Here is an 18788-nt window from a genome sequence, read left to right on the forward strand (position 1 = left end):
AGGCCCTAGAACAATGGGCCGCTGGGCCTGGGGCAGGCGGGGCGGGGCTGTCTTTCAAGTCGGGTTAATGGCTGTAGCAGGCGGCCCTCCCTTCCCCTCGCCAGCCCACCATTAGCCGCCTCCCGCTGAGTGGAAAAACCGGAGTCATCAGAGTCGGGTCTGGAAAAAATGGGCAGGGGGGATGGGGGGGACGGTGACAGCCGGGGCTGTCTGAGCCCCGTGTGGCTTGGGGATGGGGCGTCTGGCTTCCATCTGCGGCCCGTGGGCATCCTGAGTGGGGTCCCCGAAGCATTTCCGGGCCTCCCCGGGGCCCCATGGGGGAGCCGGGGGGCGGGGGTGTCCGCTAATTGGGACCAGGCCCGCCAGGCACTTCAGAGGCTCTGGGGCCCGCCAGCCCCGGCCGGAGCAAAGCCAGGCCTTCCGGAGCAGCCCGTGGATCAGGCAGCTGGCGAGGCCGGCCTGGCTGGGTCAGCCCTCCTGCGACCTGGTCCCCGGGGGGCGTGTGAGGGGCCAGCTCTGGCCCGGCCTGCAGGGAGCGTGGGTGGCACGGGCTGACCTCGTTTCATCGAGCTTTGCTTGATCATGCTTCATGGATCCGGCGTTTTTTTACTGACTGAGGGCTTGTGGCCCCTCTGCGCTGAGGAAGTCTATCAGCGCAGTTTTCCTGACAACGTTGTTTTTCAATTCACACTGGTTTTCAGTGTTGGATTGTTTTTCTTAGACCCGACGCTGTTGTACACCGAAGAACCTACAGTAGAGTGTGAGCATAAAGCTTTCGAAATTGGGAAACTAAAAAAGTCACCTGACTCGATTTATTTCAGTCCTCACTCTATCACAGTGATTGGACCGAGCCAGAAACATTTCTGAGTCTGCCTGTCCTGGGGACACAGAGGAGGGCGATCGCCAGCTAATGCTGGCGAGAGTGTTCCTTCGTGGCGAGGCCACCCGACCTCAGCCGTCACCCCCGTGAAGCCCCCCCAGGGGTCTGTGGACACTGGTCTGGCCGGCCGCAGGTCAGGCTCCGGGGGTCCCGGCTGGGGTGCCTGAGGCACCCCCGTTTGTATGCTGCCGTCGGCCTTTGCATCTGAGGGTTTGAGGAGGTCACAGTCCCTTTTGTGGCCAACCAGGCAGCTGGGCTGGAGCCAGAACCTTTGCGGGGAGCTGAGATCAGGGAGGGGGAGGCCCCCGTTCTGCAGGCTGGGGGTGACAGGGAGGGCTGGGCCCGCCAGCTGCCGGAGTGGAGACCCCGGCCTTCTCAGCTGGTGGTGGGAACGTCCTGGGTGGTCACGGAGGGAGTGTCCTGAAACCCGCACGTGTTGGGGCTCGTCCCTGGGGAAGGGCACGAATGCTGAGGGGCTGGCCCTGGTGCAGGCCCTGAGCCCTGGGGGACTGCCCCCGGGGAGGGGCTGAGACAGAGCCTGGTGGGCTCTTGGGGCGCTGGGCCTGGGCCCCGGGAGTGGAACTCTTAACAGCTTCCCTCCAGTGAGGCTCCTCCTGAGAACTGGCTCTGTCCTCTTCATCTTCTTTCTTCCAGAGATGTCACCTCCTCCAGGAAGCCCCCCCTCCCTGACCCTCCAGGCTAGGTGAGGGCCTCTGCTGGCCTCCCCTGGCTCCTGTTCTTAGGCTCCTGACACCCGGCTTGCAGTTACGGGGAGACCCAGGTGTCCGCTTCAGCCCAGGGCAGGGGGCAGGCTGCAGGGGCCGAGTCCACACCTGTGATGAAGCGTGGTGGCCGTCTTGTCAGCCTCCTGCCAGCCGCGCCCAGCCTCCGTCCTCCTGGGGACCTGGAATTGCCCACTCGGTCCTGCAGACCAGGACTAGAGAAGGCGCAAAGTCAGGGAGAGGCCCCCCACCCCCAAGTGCCACGTCCACGGGCTTTGGAATAGATTTGCTTCCAGCTGGGGCCCTGGCACCGCCTGCCCCCAGCCCGCTGTGGCCGCCCCGCTTCTGCAGATGCCCTGGCTGCTGCCTAGGCATGCAGCCTGTTGGAGGCTGCATCGTCTGGGATCCGGTGGATGCCTCATTATCTGAGCACGGGATGGTCATGACCCGGGAGGAGGTGGGCCGCTATCACGGGCACCGAGGGCCTCTCAAGCCCCGATGATCATTTTCTGGTGGGTTCGTACGGACAGCACTATTCGGGGCTTATCAGTTGGTTGTGGATGGTGTGGCGGCTGCCGTGGACGTGAGAACTGGGTGGTGGGTCCTGGCACCCGGACCCTGACCGCCTCCGTCTCTTGTTTCCCCAGGACCCCTGCCTCTCGGCTCTGCTTCTGGACAAGCTGCCCGCGTGTCGCCCGGAGGCCGAACGCCGCTGCGATGTCTGCGCCACGCACCTGACCCAGCTCACGCGGGAGGCCCTACAGCTGCTGCAGGGGCCCACCAGCCGCGAGGACACCGACGCCCCCCACGCAGGCCCCAGCCTCGCGCCCCCCGGCCCCAGCACCGCCCCCAGCCTGAGGGATGGACCGGCGCCGGCAGGCCCCGCGGGGAGGCAGTCAGGCCGCGCGGGGCCGGACAGAAGGAAGGGGCCGGCCTGGCCGTCGGGGCCCAGCGTCCAGGTGTCCGTGGCGCCCGCCGGCCTGGGCGGGGCCCTAAGCACGGTCACCATCCAGGCCCAGCAGTGCCTGGAGGGCATGTGGAGCGTCTCCAGGGTCAACAGCTTCCTGCCACCGACGTGCCTGGTGAGCGCCCTGCGTGCGGTGGGCTGGGGGCCCCCGGGACACCGGGCAGGGCTGGACTCCACCGGGCTGAGTGCCCAAGTGCGGGTGGCGGCCCCCCGGTGCGGTTTCCATGAGGGCAGGGGGGCTGTGCGTGTTGGGGGAGGCCCCAGACCTTCCCACGGCCCACGTCAGGTGTGTCGGGGGGCAGGGCCCTCTCCCGTCCCCTGGAGCCTCGCTCCTGCCCCGTGTAGCGCACGGTTGGGGTGGTCTGGTCACTCTGAGACCACCAGTAGCCCCGGGGGTTGGCGGACGGGCCCGCGGGCTGCTGGGAGGAGGTCAGGCCACCGTCCAGCGTCTCCTGTGGTCCCGCCCCATCCAGGCCTCTGCTGCTTGGAGCACAGGCGGCCCTGGGGACACACCTGCCCCATGGACAGGTCCCAGAACCGGGAGTGTCACAGGGGCCGACCAGGGGCCTGTCCCCTTTTTCTCCCCAGTGTCCTCTGACTCTGGGACGCTCCCCTGCCCCCGCCCTCCAGGGCTCCTCTCCTGGGGCCGCCTGATTGTTACTCACAGCCGTGGAATGGCCTCGTGGAACCAGCTCTGGGGACCAGGGGGACCGTGTGCGCTCGGGGCAGGGGGCAGCCCACAAGGTCTGAGGAGACCCCAGCTCTGGAGGGTGGCGCTGGGTCATCACCCCCGTGGGTCACAGGGCTGTGCTGCTGGGCGTTTCTCCCCACTGTCCTGCGTGACCCTCAGTTTCCCATCTAGGAGGAGGGGTACCAGGACGGGGGGGCAGGAGAGGATGGGTTGTAGAACGGGGGTTTCCTGGGATACTGGGGGGTTGGTTTGGGTTTGGTGGTACACGGGGCCAGCTGAGGGCCGGGAGGGTCTTTCCCCAGAGGGCCCCCGCTGCATGATGGGGGTGGGGTGCCTCAGCTGCACCAGCTGCTCAGCTGGGGGCTGAGACCCAGGGCCCAGCCGACCCTCATAAAGCGGACGAAGTCAGAGGAGCCCTCCCAGTGGAGGGCAGGGTCTGTGTGGAGGCCTGGAGGCCTTATCAGCAGACGGGACTGAGGGTGGTCTGGCCAGGGCCCACACGGGTGTTTGTGGCTGTGTCTCTGTGCCCCCCTGCCCCCACCGTGGAGTCCCGGGGACAGGAGATAAGATCGGAAGTGGCCGTGGAAACCTCCCAGGCACCCCAGAGCAGGCTGCACTGTCTTGCCAGTGGGTGTCTCCTCCTGGGATCCCTGTGTTCCCCCGAGGGGCTGTGGGGGTGGAAGCCCTGGAAAGGGACCACAGCTCTTGGGATCAAGTCCCACACAGCCCCCGCTGCAGGGCAGAGCCCGGCCGGCCACCACTCTGGGCTTGCTGGCCCCTCTGAAGGTGCTGAGCTGTGCTGGCTGGATGATGCCGCCTTCACTGTGGCCTTTGACGAGATCCTGCCCGAGCTGGGAGCGGACCCCTGGGCACTCGCTGCTGGGGCCAATCTGTCTGAGGCTGCGCTGTCCTGGGGCCCTCCCTGGCCCTTGGTAGCTGGGGGGCTTCCAGGAAGAGCTTCTGCCTTCTGAACTTTCTGAAGTAGCCTTCGGTCGGTGTGACGGTGCACCCTGGGTGTGGCCTCGCCACGTCTGATTCCTCCATTGGCTGAGTCCCAGGGCGAGGCCAGGGAGAGGGAGGCAGCCTCTGTTGTGCAGTCCCGTGGTGCCTCCTGGCCGAGAGTTGGGCTGCCTGGGAGGAATGTGCCGCGAGAGCTCCAGAGAGCTGGGTGGCTTCCTGGCGGAGGTGGTATTGGGCTGGGTGGGCGTGGGGGTAAGTGTCAGAGATGGTGGGCCCTGCCAGAGGTGTGTGAGAACAGCCAGGGGGCTCCTTACCTGGGGAGGGAGCTGAGTGCAGCTTTGCAGGTAGAGAGAGACCCCCAGGAGGCAGAGGTGGGGGTGAGCTGGCGGTGGGAGGGGGCGGGTTGGCACAGCCCCGTTGGTGGGCTGTCTGCCTCCCTGTTCCTTGGGGGTGGTGGGTCACTGGGCTCTCGCTGGGCAGACCTCCCGGCAGCCTGCACATCATAAAACGTGAGCGTTTAAGGCTCGCTCTTGGTTTTATATGTGCATTGATTGCGTTCAGGGTGGGTGGGAATGGATTTATAATTAGACAACAGTCCTGGCGATCAATAGAGAGATTATTAGAACCATAAATAGAACTTTAGGACTGAGATGAGGTAATTTCCCCTGAACCCGGGCATTGATCATTAGAGATGGCCCTGGAGTGTTAAAACACCGCGTGTTAGGCTGTAGAATTAAATACTTCTGGAGGGACGTGCTATGAATCCTGGCCACGGCCCATCAGCCACAACCCCCCACCCCCTACCCCGGGCGTGACTGTCTCCAGGCGGATGTGGGTCTGGGCCGGCCAGGTGGGCAGTGAGGGTCTGGCGTGTTCTGGGTGCCTGCCCCGTGGACTGCCGGGGGTCCGTCTGTGCACGTGGCCATCTAGAGGGCCCCGTGTCGGCCAGCCACGCTGTGATCGAGACTGTAGCCCACGCCCCCATCTGCAGCGCAGAGCCCAGCCCTGTCCGGGTCATCCACCTCCTGGAAAGTGTCCTGTGATGGTTCCTGGCAGCGGGGGCTGCCCAGGGGGACAGTCGGGCAGTTGTTTTCCAGCAGCTTTGCTGCCCTGGGGGTTGGAGGTGCCCGTGGGCACCCCCCAAGTGCTCTGCCCCGGCCGGCCGCACGGGACACGGCTGTGAACCGGGGGGTCTCCCCGAGGAGCGTAGGGTCCCATCAGGTGTTTCACAGGACACTACGATCCGTTTGCAGCCAGATGCCTGGAGATTGTGGCTTTGGCCTCCTGACCCCACAAGTCGGCTAGAGGTAGCATAGCCTGGGGCCGCTGAGGGTGGGGCAGAGTAACCGGGTGAAAGGTGCGGCCACCTCGGGCCCCTGCCCAGGAGTCTTCGCGAACCCTCCATAGTCTTGTCGACAAGGGCCAGGCCCCACCCAGGGTCCCGGGGAAGAGGACTTGGAGCAGAGGCTTCGCAGTCAGCCTCGGGGGCTGAGGCAGTGCAGGTGCTCCAGGGAGGATGGAGGGCTTCCTGGAGGAGGCGCGGCTCTGAGTGGGAGGCGAGGTTGTTTTGGTAGGCGAGGATTTCCTTCTGTCCGTGGAGGTAGGCTGGCACTGGCTTGGGGACCTCGCTCCTGCTGCCCCTGTGCCAGCCGGCTTGCCGCCCCCACTTCCCTGGCCGGGTCCCTGGTGGGTGCCCACCTGTCCTTGGGGACGTGGTGGGAACGGTGTGGGGTGGGGGGAGCTTTGTCCTTCTGGCCTGGCCGACTGCCACGGGGGCCCCTCTGAGCCCCAGTTTACCTACCCAAGGAGCAGAGCTTGGAGCAGCTGCCCCTGCACTTCCCCATGAGCCTGCTCCTGTGACCCGGGGGAGGGACAGTCTGAGCCTGGGGCCCCGGGATGACCAGGCAGGGCTCTGAGGGGGGCCCCGGTGCTCAGCGCAGGCCCCGTGCCCTGCAGGGCCAGCTGCTGCTCTGTGCCCCGTGGCTACCCCTTCCTCTGCCCTCCCCACCTCTTGGCACGAAATACCCCTGCGGGAGCTGGGGAGCACTGCCTTTCCTGGGCCACGATCTTGCCGATGTGGAGTTCAGCCCTGGAGGGCTCCTGAGGAGTGGGTGTCTCCCAAGCGGTGCTCCGTGGAACCCCGCGCCCAGTGGCGGGCACCCCGCAGAGACAGGGGGCCTCCCGAGACGGCGGGCCCCCCTCACGCTCTCCTCTCTTCACGCTTTCCTTTCGTTGCTGCCCTGGCGCATCCATCACGCTTTCTGTTCGGCCGCCCGCCCGCCCACCCCGGCCCCCTGTCTCCTGTCCCCGTGTGTGTGTGTGGTCTTCCCCTCTGCCCACCCTGCCGCGCGCCCCCCCCACCCCGCCCTGGCTTCTTTTGGCGCGTCTGGGCTCTGCTTCCGGCAGGAACTGGCGGCGGCCTCCCGGTGGCCGGAGCTGGGTGTCGGCAGCTCAGCGGCTGGCGGAGCCGCGGTGCGTGCGGGACCCCCGACAGGTCAGTGTGGGGCCCAGCCAGCCGCAGGCACACCGCGTGGCCTGCACCGTTGCCTGTGGGGCCAGCCGTTCCGGCTGGAGGCACAGATGCAGGCGTGGGAGGTGGGCTGGCTCGGGCCCCACGGGGGTGAGTGGAGGGGCCCTCGGGGGCCATGGCTGCCATCCAGGTGGTCGTGCGGGGCAGCGTGGCTGGGCGGGCCTGGGCTGCTGGATGGGGCGCACACCTCGGGCTGCTTGGAGCAGCGGGTAGCAGGGTGCTGTGGGGGGTGAGCCTCAGGAGCCCCACTCTGTGCTGCTCACAGGGGACCCCCAACCAGACTCGGCCCAGGCCCTGGGGGTGCCGCAGCTTTTAACATTAGTCCGCTTCTCCACCACTCTGCTCGATCGAGGAGTCTAGACCCGTCACAGGGAGCACGTCTGTTAGGTGACAGAAGGGGACTGACGCTTGAGGCCAGGACGCGCTGCATGGAGCCCTGGGCCGCTGCAGGGGAGCCAGGCTGTGCCCAGGCCGCTGGCGCCTCGGTTGCCCCACGTCGCTCATTTGCCCTGAGCCCCCACCACCTCCTGGAGGAGGAGAAACAGTACCCAGTGGCCCAGGTCTGGGCCTGGCTCACCCCCCCCTCGGGAACGTTCCCCAGGAGCGGGTACCCCCTCTGTGCCTGCAGCCTCCTCCCCCTGGGGCTCGGGGCTCACCTCCAGGCTGTGCGATCCTGGAGGGCAGGTGTATCTATCAGCTACTGTGTGCCGGGCAGGGTACCAGGGATGTGGAGGGACCAGGCAGGCGCAGGATCCCTCTGGGCCCTGGATTCCTGGCATGCTCTGGGTGCGGGCACAAGCTGGGGGTGCTGGGGAGTGCGGTGCTGAGTAGCTGAGCATGGCCCGGTTTCTCTGTGAGCGGGCAGCCCTGGGTAGACCAGGAGAAGCGGGGGGAGGTCTGAGGGCTGCGGGAGGCCAGGGCAGGCCCAGGGAGTGACCTCGAGGAGAGGGCTGGCTGTGTTGGGTTCTGAGGGATGCATAGGAGTTCCTGCCCTGTAGGCGGACGCAGGCAGGGGGCAGGGCGTGGTGGGCCAGCACAAAGCCTGGTGGGGGCCTGGGCTGTTCCCGGCTGGGACTTGTCCTCGCAGCCTTGGGGGGCTGCTGGTGCTGCAGGGGTGAGGGGGTGTCGCTGGGCTTCCTTCCAGCCCAAACTCTGGGGCTCACTGTGAACTTCCTCTGCAGACGTGGTTTTGCCGTGTCCCAGGGGAGGTGTGGGGAGCTGGTGCTGACCGTGGGCTGGGGGTGGTGCTGAGACCCTCCATCATGCCGAGGGGTGTCCAGCGGGGAGGCGGCTGGACTTCCTCCTGGGACGTTCCTCCCGAGGCCCGAGAGGGCTTATTCTGCTGAAGTCTCACCTTGGCCTGTGGCCATGTCCCTTGGGAGACCCCGAGGGCACTGGGCCCTCGAGTGTGGCTGCTACCTGGGTTCCTCACCCGCAGGGTCACCAGACAGACCCCTGTCTTCTGCCAGGTCGAGCAGAGAGGACGCCTCGGACGATGGTTGTGACCGCCCTCGGGGCCAAGTGTAACCAGGAGCCCCAGGGTCCAGGCTGTGGTGCCTGGGGGGCCCTAGAGGCTGGGCCCTTGGGGAGGGGCTGGGGCTGGAGTGGCCGGGCTGAGGCAGGCCGCTTCCTCCCCTGCCAGAGGGCCATGTCCACCCACCCTCCGAGGCCAGGTCCCGCAGCGGGGTCCAGCGCCCGACACGTGTGTATAAATGTAATATATGGCGGCCGGGTTTCCACTTGGCCAGGGCCATCCTGGGGAGTGGTTAATTACATTTGTGGTATGTTACGAGGCTGTCTCCCTTTCTGGAATTTATTTTAGCTAATTAGTTGGAAATGCCAGAGTAGTATTTCAGAGGATGGGAAGATCATACATTATCATACACAGGGCAATTAGTGTTCCTGACAAATATTTATTGTGGTTTCTTCTCTAAGCATGCCTCTGGGTGCCCCCAGCCGGCCGACCCCGGGGTGACGGAGGGTCCCTGTCCAGCTGCCTGACCACGTTGGTCCCTGCGATTCTGGAGCTTGAAGTGGGGGGGAAAGTTAGGCCTCCGGGCGGGGAGCATCTGTGCCCACCTCTCCTCCGCGGGGCCCCAAGCTGGTGGTCCCATGTGCGTGGAGTCCAGGGAGCATGCTGGTCTCTGGGGGGCGGGGATCTGTCCCCCTGGCTCCCCGGCGAGGGGCGGGGTGCCCGAGCCTCACGCCGGCTTCTCCTTCCCTCCAGGCTGAAGCAGCGGTGGCCGCCGTGGCTGTGGCGGACACGGTCCGGGATGGGCCCCCTCCCGTGGGCTCCGATGGCGCGTCGAAGACGTGGGGCCTGGTCAGCCCTGCCGCGGGTGCTCCCCCGGGGGGCTCCACGGGCCCGTCAGCTGCAGCCTCCTTCTTCCTCAGGTACGTCCTCCTGGGGGCCTGGCCCGGGGGTGGCCTGACGGGGCCCTCGGGCTCGGGGCCTGGCCGCCTGCGGGCCTCTCCGGGGAGGGCTGTGGCCTGCCTGCTGTCCAGCCGAGCAGAGGGGGGTTTTTGGGGCCTCCTGGGTCACTGTGGCGACCGTACGTCTGGAGGCCTCTCCCAGCTGGGCATTCTTGGGCAGGTCATTTCTGATCTCTGGGCCCTCTGTGCCTCGGTTTCCTCGTTTATCCGGTGGTGCTTCCTGGGAGGCGTCGCGCGCTGACGGCGGGAGGACCTCAGCCGCAGCTGGTGGACGTCCCCAGGCGGTCCTGGGCCGGTTCCGGTGGGAGGGGGTGGGTGGCGTGGACAGGAGGCAGGGGCAGGCAGGCCTCAGGGCAGCTGGTCCTGCAGCTGGGGGCACGGGGCGGAATGGGCCCGAGGGAGCGTCCCTGGGCCACCGGTGAGGTTGGCGTGAGCTGCGGCGGGTGTCCTGGGGGCTCCTGTTGCTCGGGGGCCCCTGGCACATCGCCTCGCTGGTGGTGCCCTCGCGTGCCCAGCCCGCCTTGCCGGGGGGAGGGTCCCGGGTATGATGATGGCAATGAGTCGTGATGGCCGGCCCCCCAGGTCACTGTCCTGTCAGCCCCTGTGGGCGTGATAAGCTCATCCTTGTCGCAGGAGCCTGCGTCTTATCAGCACAGCCCGGGGCTGTGGGAAGTGGGCGAGTGGGGGGGAAGGCGGGTGGCCAGGGCGCGGCGGGGGCGCTGGGCCGGTGGGCACCGTGCCGGCCCACAGCCCCAGGTGGGTACCAGGCGCTGGGCTGGGCCTCCTGCCGTGGGGTGGGTAGGGCCTGCCTAGCCGGCCCAGGAGCCCCGTGGAGGGGACAGAGGGCCAATCTGGATTCCTGGGGGGTGGTCCCAGGCCTTTGGGGCAGCGGCCACGTCCCTCCAGGCCATGCTTGCTGGAGATTTGCCAGGCTGAGGGCCCCTGGGGAGGAAGACCCACCCTGGGGGTCCGGGGCTGCCCTGGCTCCAGGGCCCGCGGGACGGGGCACTCCTTTTGTTTCCAGGGAGCGAGGCTGCCTCTGCTGACCTTGGGAAGTTACCATAGAAACAAGCGCGGGGGCTGGGGCTGGGGGCATTGCCGGCTGTCCTTACTGCCAGCCTGTTTGACACCCCCGCTCTCAGCAGCTGCCCAGTCCGGGGGTGGGTGTTGAAGCTGGGAACACTGCCCCGGGCTTGCGCCTGATTTGGGTCCAAGACCCTCTGCTCCTTGGGGCTGCAGATGCTTCACCGTCTTGAGGGGGTGGTTTCAGCTTTGTGCCCTTCTTTGTTCTGTGTTGGGGAGGCGCTTGTCTGGAGTCCCCCGGAGGTGAGGAGCTCCTGGACCCCTGGGGGGGCCTCAGGAACAAGCTGAGGGCACGCTCTCTTCCTGGTCGTGGGCCCCCAGGGGGCAAAGCCGACCCCCAGCCTGTACCCTGTCCCCTGGTTTCCGGTTGGTTGGGGGCAAGGTGGCAGTGTGCAGTCTTTGAAGGGGCCAAGCAGTGTCGCCCACGCGCTGAGGGCACAGAGGCAGGCTTTGAGGGTTGAGTAGGAGGCTGGTGTCTGTCCAGTGGAGGCAGAATAGGGTGGTCTCAGGGGTCAGGGGGTCCCTGAGTGCCCCCTGGGGGCCGGCACACTAGCCTCGGGCTTTTCTGGGTCTTCCCGACCACCTTTGAGCCCCTTACCCGCCATGGGTGAGCCATGGTGGAGGGTGATTTTGGGGCCAGCTTGCTGCGAGTCCCCTTGGCAGGGGCGGTGGTGGACTCCCTCCGGGCAGCACTCCCAGGCACCCCCGACCCACTCTACTGCAGCCTCGGGGCACCTCCTTCTCTGTGTCTGCCCGGACGGCCAGGCCACGGGACGTCAGGGTGGTACCCGGCAGGGGCCCAGGGTGGGATGGGTGCTGCCCAGAGGCCCCCGGCCAGCGGGACTCCGCGGCGAGGAGCCTGGGGGCCTCGGGGTGAAGGCCCCAGGTGACATGAGAATGCAGGCAGGCACGACAAGGGTCAGGGCTGCTGGGACCCTGGGCCTCGGCCTCGGCGGTCCGGCCCCCCTTAGCCGCCCTGCACCGTTGGACCCTAATGGGCCCCTCCCGGGGGTGGAAGCAGGCCAGGAGTGCGGGGCGTGGCCCGGTCCTCCAGCCTCCTGGTGGCCCAGGTCAGAAGCTGGTAACTGACCCCGCTCACATCCAAACGGGCCCTGTGTCTCCTTGGGGTGAGTAAAGTCCTCACCGTCAAGGCCAACTGCCTGTGAAATTACCTTCTTGTTTGGAAGAGGCAATTTTTCTTTGTAAAAAGGCAAAGATTTTCCTTTCTGTTTTTGTGAAATAGCGAGCAGGGCCTGCGAGCCTCGGAAAAAGGGCTCTGGGATTTGGTGAGAGGGCTGGGGGCTCAGGGCGATGCTTAGAGGGGCTGGGTCCCTCCTCCCTCACTCGCTCCCGCACCCATTCTCTCACTCCTGCCCTCACGGCCCCATCCTCCGTGTCCCCTGGGTCCTCGGCCTGGGCCAACACCTGCCCTGCAGAGTCCCCTCGGGGTGGGGCTCAGCCATGTACGCTCAGGGCAGAGAGGGGTTCCCTTGGTAGCGGGAGGAAGCCGAGAGTGGGGGCATCAGGGCAGGCTTCCTGGGGGAGGTGTCCTCTGAGGACGACGAGAACTGTGTGTGCAGGAAGTCATCCCTTCAGAACCGGACCACGGGGAGGTACCCCCACGGCCCCCGTGGGTCCCACCTTGAGCTCCCCCTACCCACTGCTCCCCAGCAGAGCAGTGGGTATTCAGAGTCTTGAGTGTGGGGTCTTCTCGCCCATCCCCGCTGCCCAGAAACCAGGTCTGCGCCCCCAGCAAGCTGGGCCCTGCAGAGATGAGCCCCCCACCCACCCCAGGCCATGTGAGTTGAGATGCAGTCCCCAGTGGCTGACGGGCTTGTCCCAGGTGTGAAGGAGCCTGGATTTCATCAAAGTGGAGCATGCTGTCCCGGGGCGCTCTGAGTCACCCCTGCTGAGCTGAGCCTGTAGGAGCAGAGACCTGGAGTGCCGGCAGGCTGGGGCGCAGCCTCCTGGCTCCCCGCCCCAGGGGGCTGACCCGGCGCAGGCAGGGAGGAGGGGGCACCCGAGTTCGGTTGGACCATGGGGCAGAGACGCTGGCCAGGGATGTCCCAGCCTCCCGGGGCTGGCGGGGCCGCAAACGGCCGAGGGCCCAGTGTCTGTCCAGTGGCGAGACCTGGGCATGTCTGGTGGGGAAGGGCACCTCCCGGGGCGCTGTCGGAGCCCTGGAGCTGTCGGGGCGGGGCTGAGTGAGGCCCGTGCCGGAACCTGGGCTCCCGAGGGGGTCACGGAGCGGGCAGGTGCCCCGGCAGGCTGAGCCCTGCCCTCTGCTCGTGGGCTCCACAGCCAGATGGTGTCCGGCCTCCCCCGGCGCCTCCCCCATCCTCCTGGTCTCCACGAGCCCTCGAGCCTCGGGGTGTGGGTTCTGGATATCCCCCCGGCCTTGAGGGGGGGCCCGGCTGTTTCCGGGAGGAGCAGGGCGGGAGACTCGCCTTGGCCTTGGCAGTCTGCTGATCTATCTGGTCACCCTGAGGGTCCGGCCAGAGCCCCCTGGGCAGGCTGGTTCTGGGCAGTCCTTGTGATGCCCTTCCCTGACTTCCAGGCCGCGGGGCCCCGGTGCCCACTGGAGGTGAGCCGACCCCACGGGTGCACGTCTGTGTCCTGCTCCCCTGCCCAGGCAGGCTCGGGGCCAGCCCACCTGCCCTGGTTGTCCCCGGGCAGGGCCTGGGGCAGGGCTGCCCGCTGCACTGCAGGCCTCTGAGTTGGGCGGTCGCATCTTCCCATAGGGGTGGTGGGTGCGGAGCTGTGGCCTCACCTGGGGTGGCCGGAGTCCAGGGCAGCAGGCTGGGCTGGGGAGTGGGCAGGGCGGGAGGAGCTCCGAGAACTGAGCTGGACGGGCCCCCTGCCCCCACCCTGCCCAGTACAGCCGCCTCCCCGGATGGTCATGCTGGTCATGTGGCCGCATCCTGCCTTCTGAGTCCCGTCCCGGCTTCTCGCCCTGCACCTGTGGACACTCTCAGCCTCCTCCCTGCCCCGGGTGTGATGAATGTGTGGGGTGGGGGCGGCGGGAGGGGGATGCGGGACTCCTCTGTCCAGGAGGCTTCAGGGCCCGGGTGGAAACGGGCTACATCCGCTTGTGGCCAGAGAAGCCACGGCCCTCCCTGGCTGAGGGTGCCGGCCTGCTCACACGCCCAAGGCCCTCCCCACCCCGCGTGCACCGGCCGCCCCACCGCGCTATTAAGGAGCCGCCACGCAGCGTAGATTACTTTTATTTTCCTGGATGACACCGCGCTAGGAGGAAAGCCGTCCCTGGGGTCTCTTAAAAGACAATTCCTATTAAAGATGAGAGGAGTTAAGCAAAACGCCGGCAGCTCTGCCGAGTGGGAGGCAGGCTGAGGGGCCGCGCTGCCTGCGGTGCGGGGCTTCCTGTCAGGAGCTTTGGAGACGGACGGGGGGGACCAGGGCCGGGGCTGTGGGATGGACAGAGGGGACTGAGGGCTGGGGTTGTGGGATGGACAGAGGGGCTGAGGGCCGGGCTGTGGGATGGACAGAGGGGGCTGAGGGCTGGGGCTTTGGAGACAGACGGGGGACCAGGGCTGGGGCTGTGAGATGGACAGTGGGCGCTGAGGGCTGGGCTGTGGGATGGACAGTGGGGACCAGGGCCGGGGCTTTGGGACGAGAAGGGTGTGTGCAGCAGGAGCATGCCGGGGAGCCGGGCTGGGCGGGTTCTTTGAGCCCTGGCCTCCCATCCCTTTCACTGGGAGGTGGGGGCAGGGAGGCGGGGGTGGCTGATGGCGGCCGGGGCCCTCTGGACCCAGGCCCAGCGTCTGCTTCCTCTGTCACCTGGTGTCGCCTTGAATGCATTAGCGCACCAGGGCCGCTCACGAGGGCCCCTGGGGGGTGGGGTCACGTCTCCCACGTTAGAGGTGGGGAAACTGAGGCATGGAGCCGCTCAGTCACCACGTGTGGGTCACACGGCCTGGGAGTGATGGAGCCCAGCGACTGAGCTGGGGGAGGACGGTGGAAAAAAAAGGATGCGCTCGGTGCAGGGTGCAGGGAGGGGCCAGGGTCCTGCGTCTGCCCGGGCCCGCTTGCCTGGCCTGAACTGGCCAAGCCGCCAGGGGCTGGATGTGGCAGCCTGCAGCCCCGGGGGCCTCTGGGTGGCTGGCGGGAAATGAAGTGCGGGCTGAGAGCTGCTTGCAGGGAGGGGCAGGCATCAGGACAGTGCTGAGTGCCCTGCTCCCTGTACCCCTGTCCCCCTGTCCCCCACCAGGGCCGCCCAGAAGCTCAGCCTGGCCTCCAAGCGCAAGAAACCCCCCCCGCCGCCGCCCCCCGCCCCGCGCCGGGCCTCCACCTACCCCACGGACTTCAGCGGGGTCCTGCAGCTGTGGCCGCCCCCTGCACCCCCTTGCCTGCTCAGGGCCACCTCCAAGGCCAAGGACAACCCCAGCAGTGTTGGAAAGGTAGGCCCCACCCCGAGTTGGGGGTGACCCTGGGGTGGGACGAGGCTGGGGTGTCTGGGCACGTGTGGGGTGGGAGAGCGGGCAGTGAGAGACCCTGCTGCCTTCTCCGGGGCTGGAGCAGGGGGGTCCGTGTCCAGATGGGCTGACTGAGGCCTGGGCTGCCTGGATGCTCCAGACGGCAGTGGGGAGCCTGGGGGACTGGGGGTGGGGGTCAATACGGGAAATGGGTTGGGGAGGGGTCCCAGGAACACCGGCCACTCCCAGAGCAGGGTGGGGCGACCAGGGCTTCCTGGGACTCAGGGCTGGGGTCTGACTCCAGGAACCCCCTCCGCACCTCGTCTCTTAGGCAGGGCTGGGGCACGGCTGGGGCCCCTCGGCTCGCCAGAGTCCGGACAAAGCCCCGCCGCATCCTGACATGGTAACAGGGGACAGGGTGCTCAGCCGAGTGGGAATGCTCCCGGGTTCGGGGGGGCCAGGCCCGCAGCGTGAAGGGCCCTGCCTGTCACAGCCGGCCGGCTCTCAGCTCCTGTCCCTTCTGCTGAGATGGTTTCCATCTGGACCCCGCCTGGGCTGCTCGTGACTGCCCCCAGGCCCGGGTCAGGCTGCATGAGCACCTTAGTGCGGGGGCGTGTGCCGTCACAGGCGGGGAGCCTGAGCTGTAGAAGGCCGTGGGGGGAGGGCGGGGCCCTGACCCTGAGGATGGGCCCCTTCGGCCCCCTCTGAGCCTCCCACCCAGGCCCTGGGCCCGGCCTCTGTGGTGCCCGGAGGCCCACACCGTCTGGACGCACACTCCTGGGTTCAGTCCATTCTGCTGCCTAGGTAGCACCCCCGGGGGCTTCTGCTCTGGGTCTGGAGAGGGACCTGGCCGTGGGGGAGGGGCTCTAAACACTCTGGGCCTGGCTCTGACCTGGGCCTGTCACTGGACCCTGGGCCCTGGGCCCATCTCAGTGGGGCTGGGGGGCTAGAGGGTTGAGGAGCCTCAAGGCACAGACCTGCCTTTCTTGCTGCCGCCCTGTTGCTTGGAATGCACAGGCCTCCCCCTCCTCCGGGGGGGCCCGGGTCCCCCAGCCTAGTATTCAGGCAGGGCGCCCCCTGCTCTCTGGCAGAACCCCACCCCCGGAGGCAGGAAGCCCGTGGCCACTGTTCTAGGCCTCTCCCCTTGCCCCTCCCCTGCAGGGCCCCTCTCCCTGCCTCCCTGGATGATGTTATTTGCACGAATATCACATAGTCAGAAATGCCTCCTGAAAGGCATTTAATATTGTCAGAGAAAAGAAGTTAGATTACGCTCGATTCTTGACATTAATGTGCCACTTAAGATAATTCATCATCGTGCGGAATTACAGAAGACGGCCCCTCCCCCCACGCCTGCCCGGGCCCCCTCTTAGGAGTGGAAGACCCTTTTTATGCAAAATGTATTTGTTCCCTACCTGGCAGCTACTCAGCGGGCGCTTTGCAATAGCTGAACATTTAGGGGGAGATGTGCTTGTCTGGCGGGGAGACCCTGTCGTTTCCCCTGGTAATGAAAGGCCCCCACAGACGTGGAGCTGGCATGGGGGTGGGGACCCCAGCGGGGCAGCCCAAGCGGGCTTTTCCCCACCGGGAACACGCTCCAATCTGCAGAACCCATTTGGCTCCTGAAGTGGCCTGGAGTTCACACTGAAAAAAAATTGCCAAAAATTACTGGGAAGTGCACATTTTCGTCTGCTTGGCTGCGGCGTTTGGAAATGAAATAGTTTTGTTCGTGTCGTTGGGGAATAAAAGAATCGATTCTCGTCTAATGGAGCCTGGGTTGGAGGAGCTCGGTAGAGGAGTATTTCTCCCCGCGTCTCCCCCAGGACCGCCTCTCCTTAGCGGAGCGGGTTTGCATGTCAATTTGCCACATGCCGAAGGGGCATCGATGGCGCCTCACGCGAACTACCCACAGTAAACCAATTTTGCCAGTGTTATGTATCTGTCACTTACAATTAAATCCGTGAAAAATACTGGCTCTGAGATGAGCCTGGTAATTTGATTTACACTGTGGTGGAGAAATAGGAGGTTTCAGTGGAGGGCCGTGTCCTCCTGTAGAAGCCGGGGTCTAGTGCCTTCTCCTGGGGCGGGGGGCGCTCACCCGGGGCGGCTTGCCCGGCAGCTCTAGGCCCCTCTCGGCCCGGGGTCTGGGTTCTCTGTGCAGGTTTTGGGGTGTATGCAGTGCAGCTTGCTCTGGGCTCTTGCATCTTAAGTTTCGGGCCTCCACCCCCACCCCCTGCCCCCAGGCTTCTGTTCGCTTGGGGGCCTTGGGGCTCGGGGCCCAGCCCCGGAAGCTGGGCATGAAGGCCGATGGGTGGCACGGGCAGCTGTTCATCTGTTTTTGGGTTTGGGGGACACACAGTGGCAGAGGCTGCCGGGCGGCCTGCTGGTCCCTGAGCTCAGCAGAGCCTGTCCCGCCTGTCACCCCGGCCTTGGTCTCCCCACCATCTCCCCTGACTCCTGACCTCAGAATCCCCGTCTCCTCCTGGATCAACCTGCCCTCTTCCTCCCGATCCTCGTGCTGACGGGCTTGCCTCTGGTCCTGCCTGGTCCTGGGTGTGAGTCTGGCCTCTGGCAGCTCTGGGGTCAGAAGCCCCGGAGCCTGTTTCTCCTGAGGGTGGCGATGGCCTTGGCCTGTCCCGCTTCAGAGTTTGTCCCTCCTTCATTCCCCACGCTCTCGCTGCCCACCCTGGGCCGCGGGCTGGGGAGGATGTACTCAGGGCCCTGAGGGCCTCTGTCCTGGGGCTGGGAGCTGGCCGGAAGGGCTCCCTGGAGGAGCTGAGGCTGGACGAGACTGGGGATGGGGGGGGCAGGGGGTCGGGGGAGGACACGCCCCCGGGAGCACTCCTGAGGCTCTGATGGGGGCCCTGCGGGAGGGCCCGGGTCTTGTTCCCCTTACTGCTTGTCCCCCGCTCTCCCCTTCTCGCTCCACCCTCAGATTTGGGGTTTGGGATTTCAGGGGACCCGCTCGCAGGCTGTGTGACGCAGGTGGGACAGTTGCCGTCTCTGAGGGCGTTTCCTCCCTTCTCAAGCCTGCGCGGGCCTGGGGGTTGGGGGGAGGTCACTGTAATGGCTGGCGAGGTTGGGGAGCCGGCAGAGCTGGGGGGCCCGTGCAGGTGACTCTGCTCTCGAAGGCCCGGGTCTTTGGGCTTACTCCCCCGGTCCTGGCTTGGGGCCAGCGAGGGGGTGTGAGGAACCCCGCGTTGCGGGGGTGCCCTCTGAGTCCCATCCTCGTCTTCTCTCTCTGCCCACTGGGGCAGCTGTGGTCTGCTTCCTCTGGCCACCCTGTGCCCCCCTCTGCGGGCTCCCCGATCCGTGCTGGCGTGCTTCTCCCGCCAGGCCTCCCTGCCTCCCTGCCTTGCTGACCTCATGTGGGATGTGCTCCCGCCTGGGGCTGGGGCGCGGATGCTGCATTCCTGTGGCGGGGACCCCATGCCGGTCGGGCCCGCTGTCCTGACTCGCGCGAGGCTGCCCCTGCCCTGTAATTAGAGCCGCTCAGAGGCCCGCTCCGCCCGCCTCCCCAGGTGAAGGTCATGCTGCGGATCTGGCCTGCGCAGGGGGCCCAGCGCTCGGCCGAGTCCACGTCCTTCCTCAAGGTGGACCCTCGCAAGAAGCAGGTGACCCTCTACGACCCAGCTGCCGGGCCCCCGGGCAGCACGGGCCCCCGACGCGCCCCCACAGCTGCAGTCCCCAAGATGTTTGCCTTCGACGCAGTCTTCCCCCAGGACTCAGAGCAGGTGAGGTGGCGGGGCGGCCTTGGGCGGGGTGGGTTGGCAGCTCATGATGATGGGAGATGGTCAGACCTGCACCCCTTCTCGTGTAGGGCAGGCAGGAGACGATGAGAGGAGGCCTGGGTGCAGGGGGTTGGGTGCGGCTGGGCAGACTGGCTGTGTTTTGCCTTCGCCGCTGGCCTCCCCATCCTCGTGTGTGTCCACCAGCTCCTGGGCTGCTTCTCAGGCTGTTTCCAGAGCCCGCCCTCTGAAGCTTTCCACGCAGACCTTGTTTTCCCCGGGACACTCCTCTGTGTGTCCTGTGTGTGTGGTGATCACGCGTGTGCTGTGGTGTGTGCCCACTGTGATCACATGTGCGGTGTGG

The 18788-nt window shown here is 66.6% G+C and overlaps 1 protein-coding gene across 4 annotated transcripts in view; it reads left to right on the plus strand.

The window, feature by feature from the left end:
• Positions 1–18788, plus strand: part of KIF26A (kinesin family member 26A) — a 41216-nt gene that overhangs the window by 9686 nt on the left and 12742 nt on the right. For 2 of the 4 annotated variants that reach the window (XM_043489287.1, XM_043489288.1), the window contains exons 3-6: positions 2250–2684; positions 8978–9144; positions 14495–14684; positions 18218–18430. In XM_043489287.1, the coding sequence (XP_043345222.1) occupies positions 2250–2684; positions 8978–9144; positions 14495–14684; positions 18218–18430 (1005 nt within the window). Of the gene's footprint in view, positions 1–2249; positions 2685–3947; positions 4473–8977; positions 9145–14494; positions 14685–15023; positions 15103–18217; positions 18431–18788 lie in introns of those variants that run through there. The other 2 variants (XM_043489289.1, XM_043489290.1) reach the window with 2 other exon arrangements.

Source organism: Cervus canadensis, chromosome 17 (assembly GCF_019320065.1).
Source record: "Cervus canadensis isolate Bull #8, Minnesota chromosome 17, ASM1932006v1, whole genome shotgun sequence".
NCBI lineage: Eukaryota > Metazoa > Chordata > Mammalia > Artiodactyla > Cervidae > Cervus > Cervus canadensis.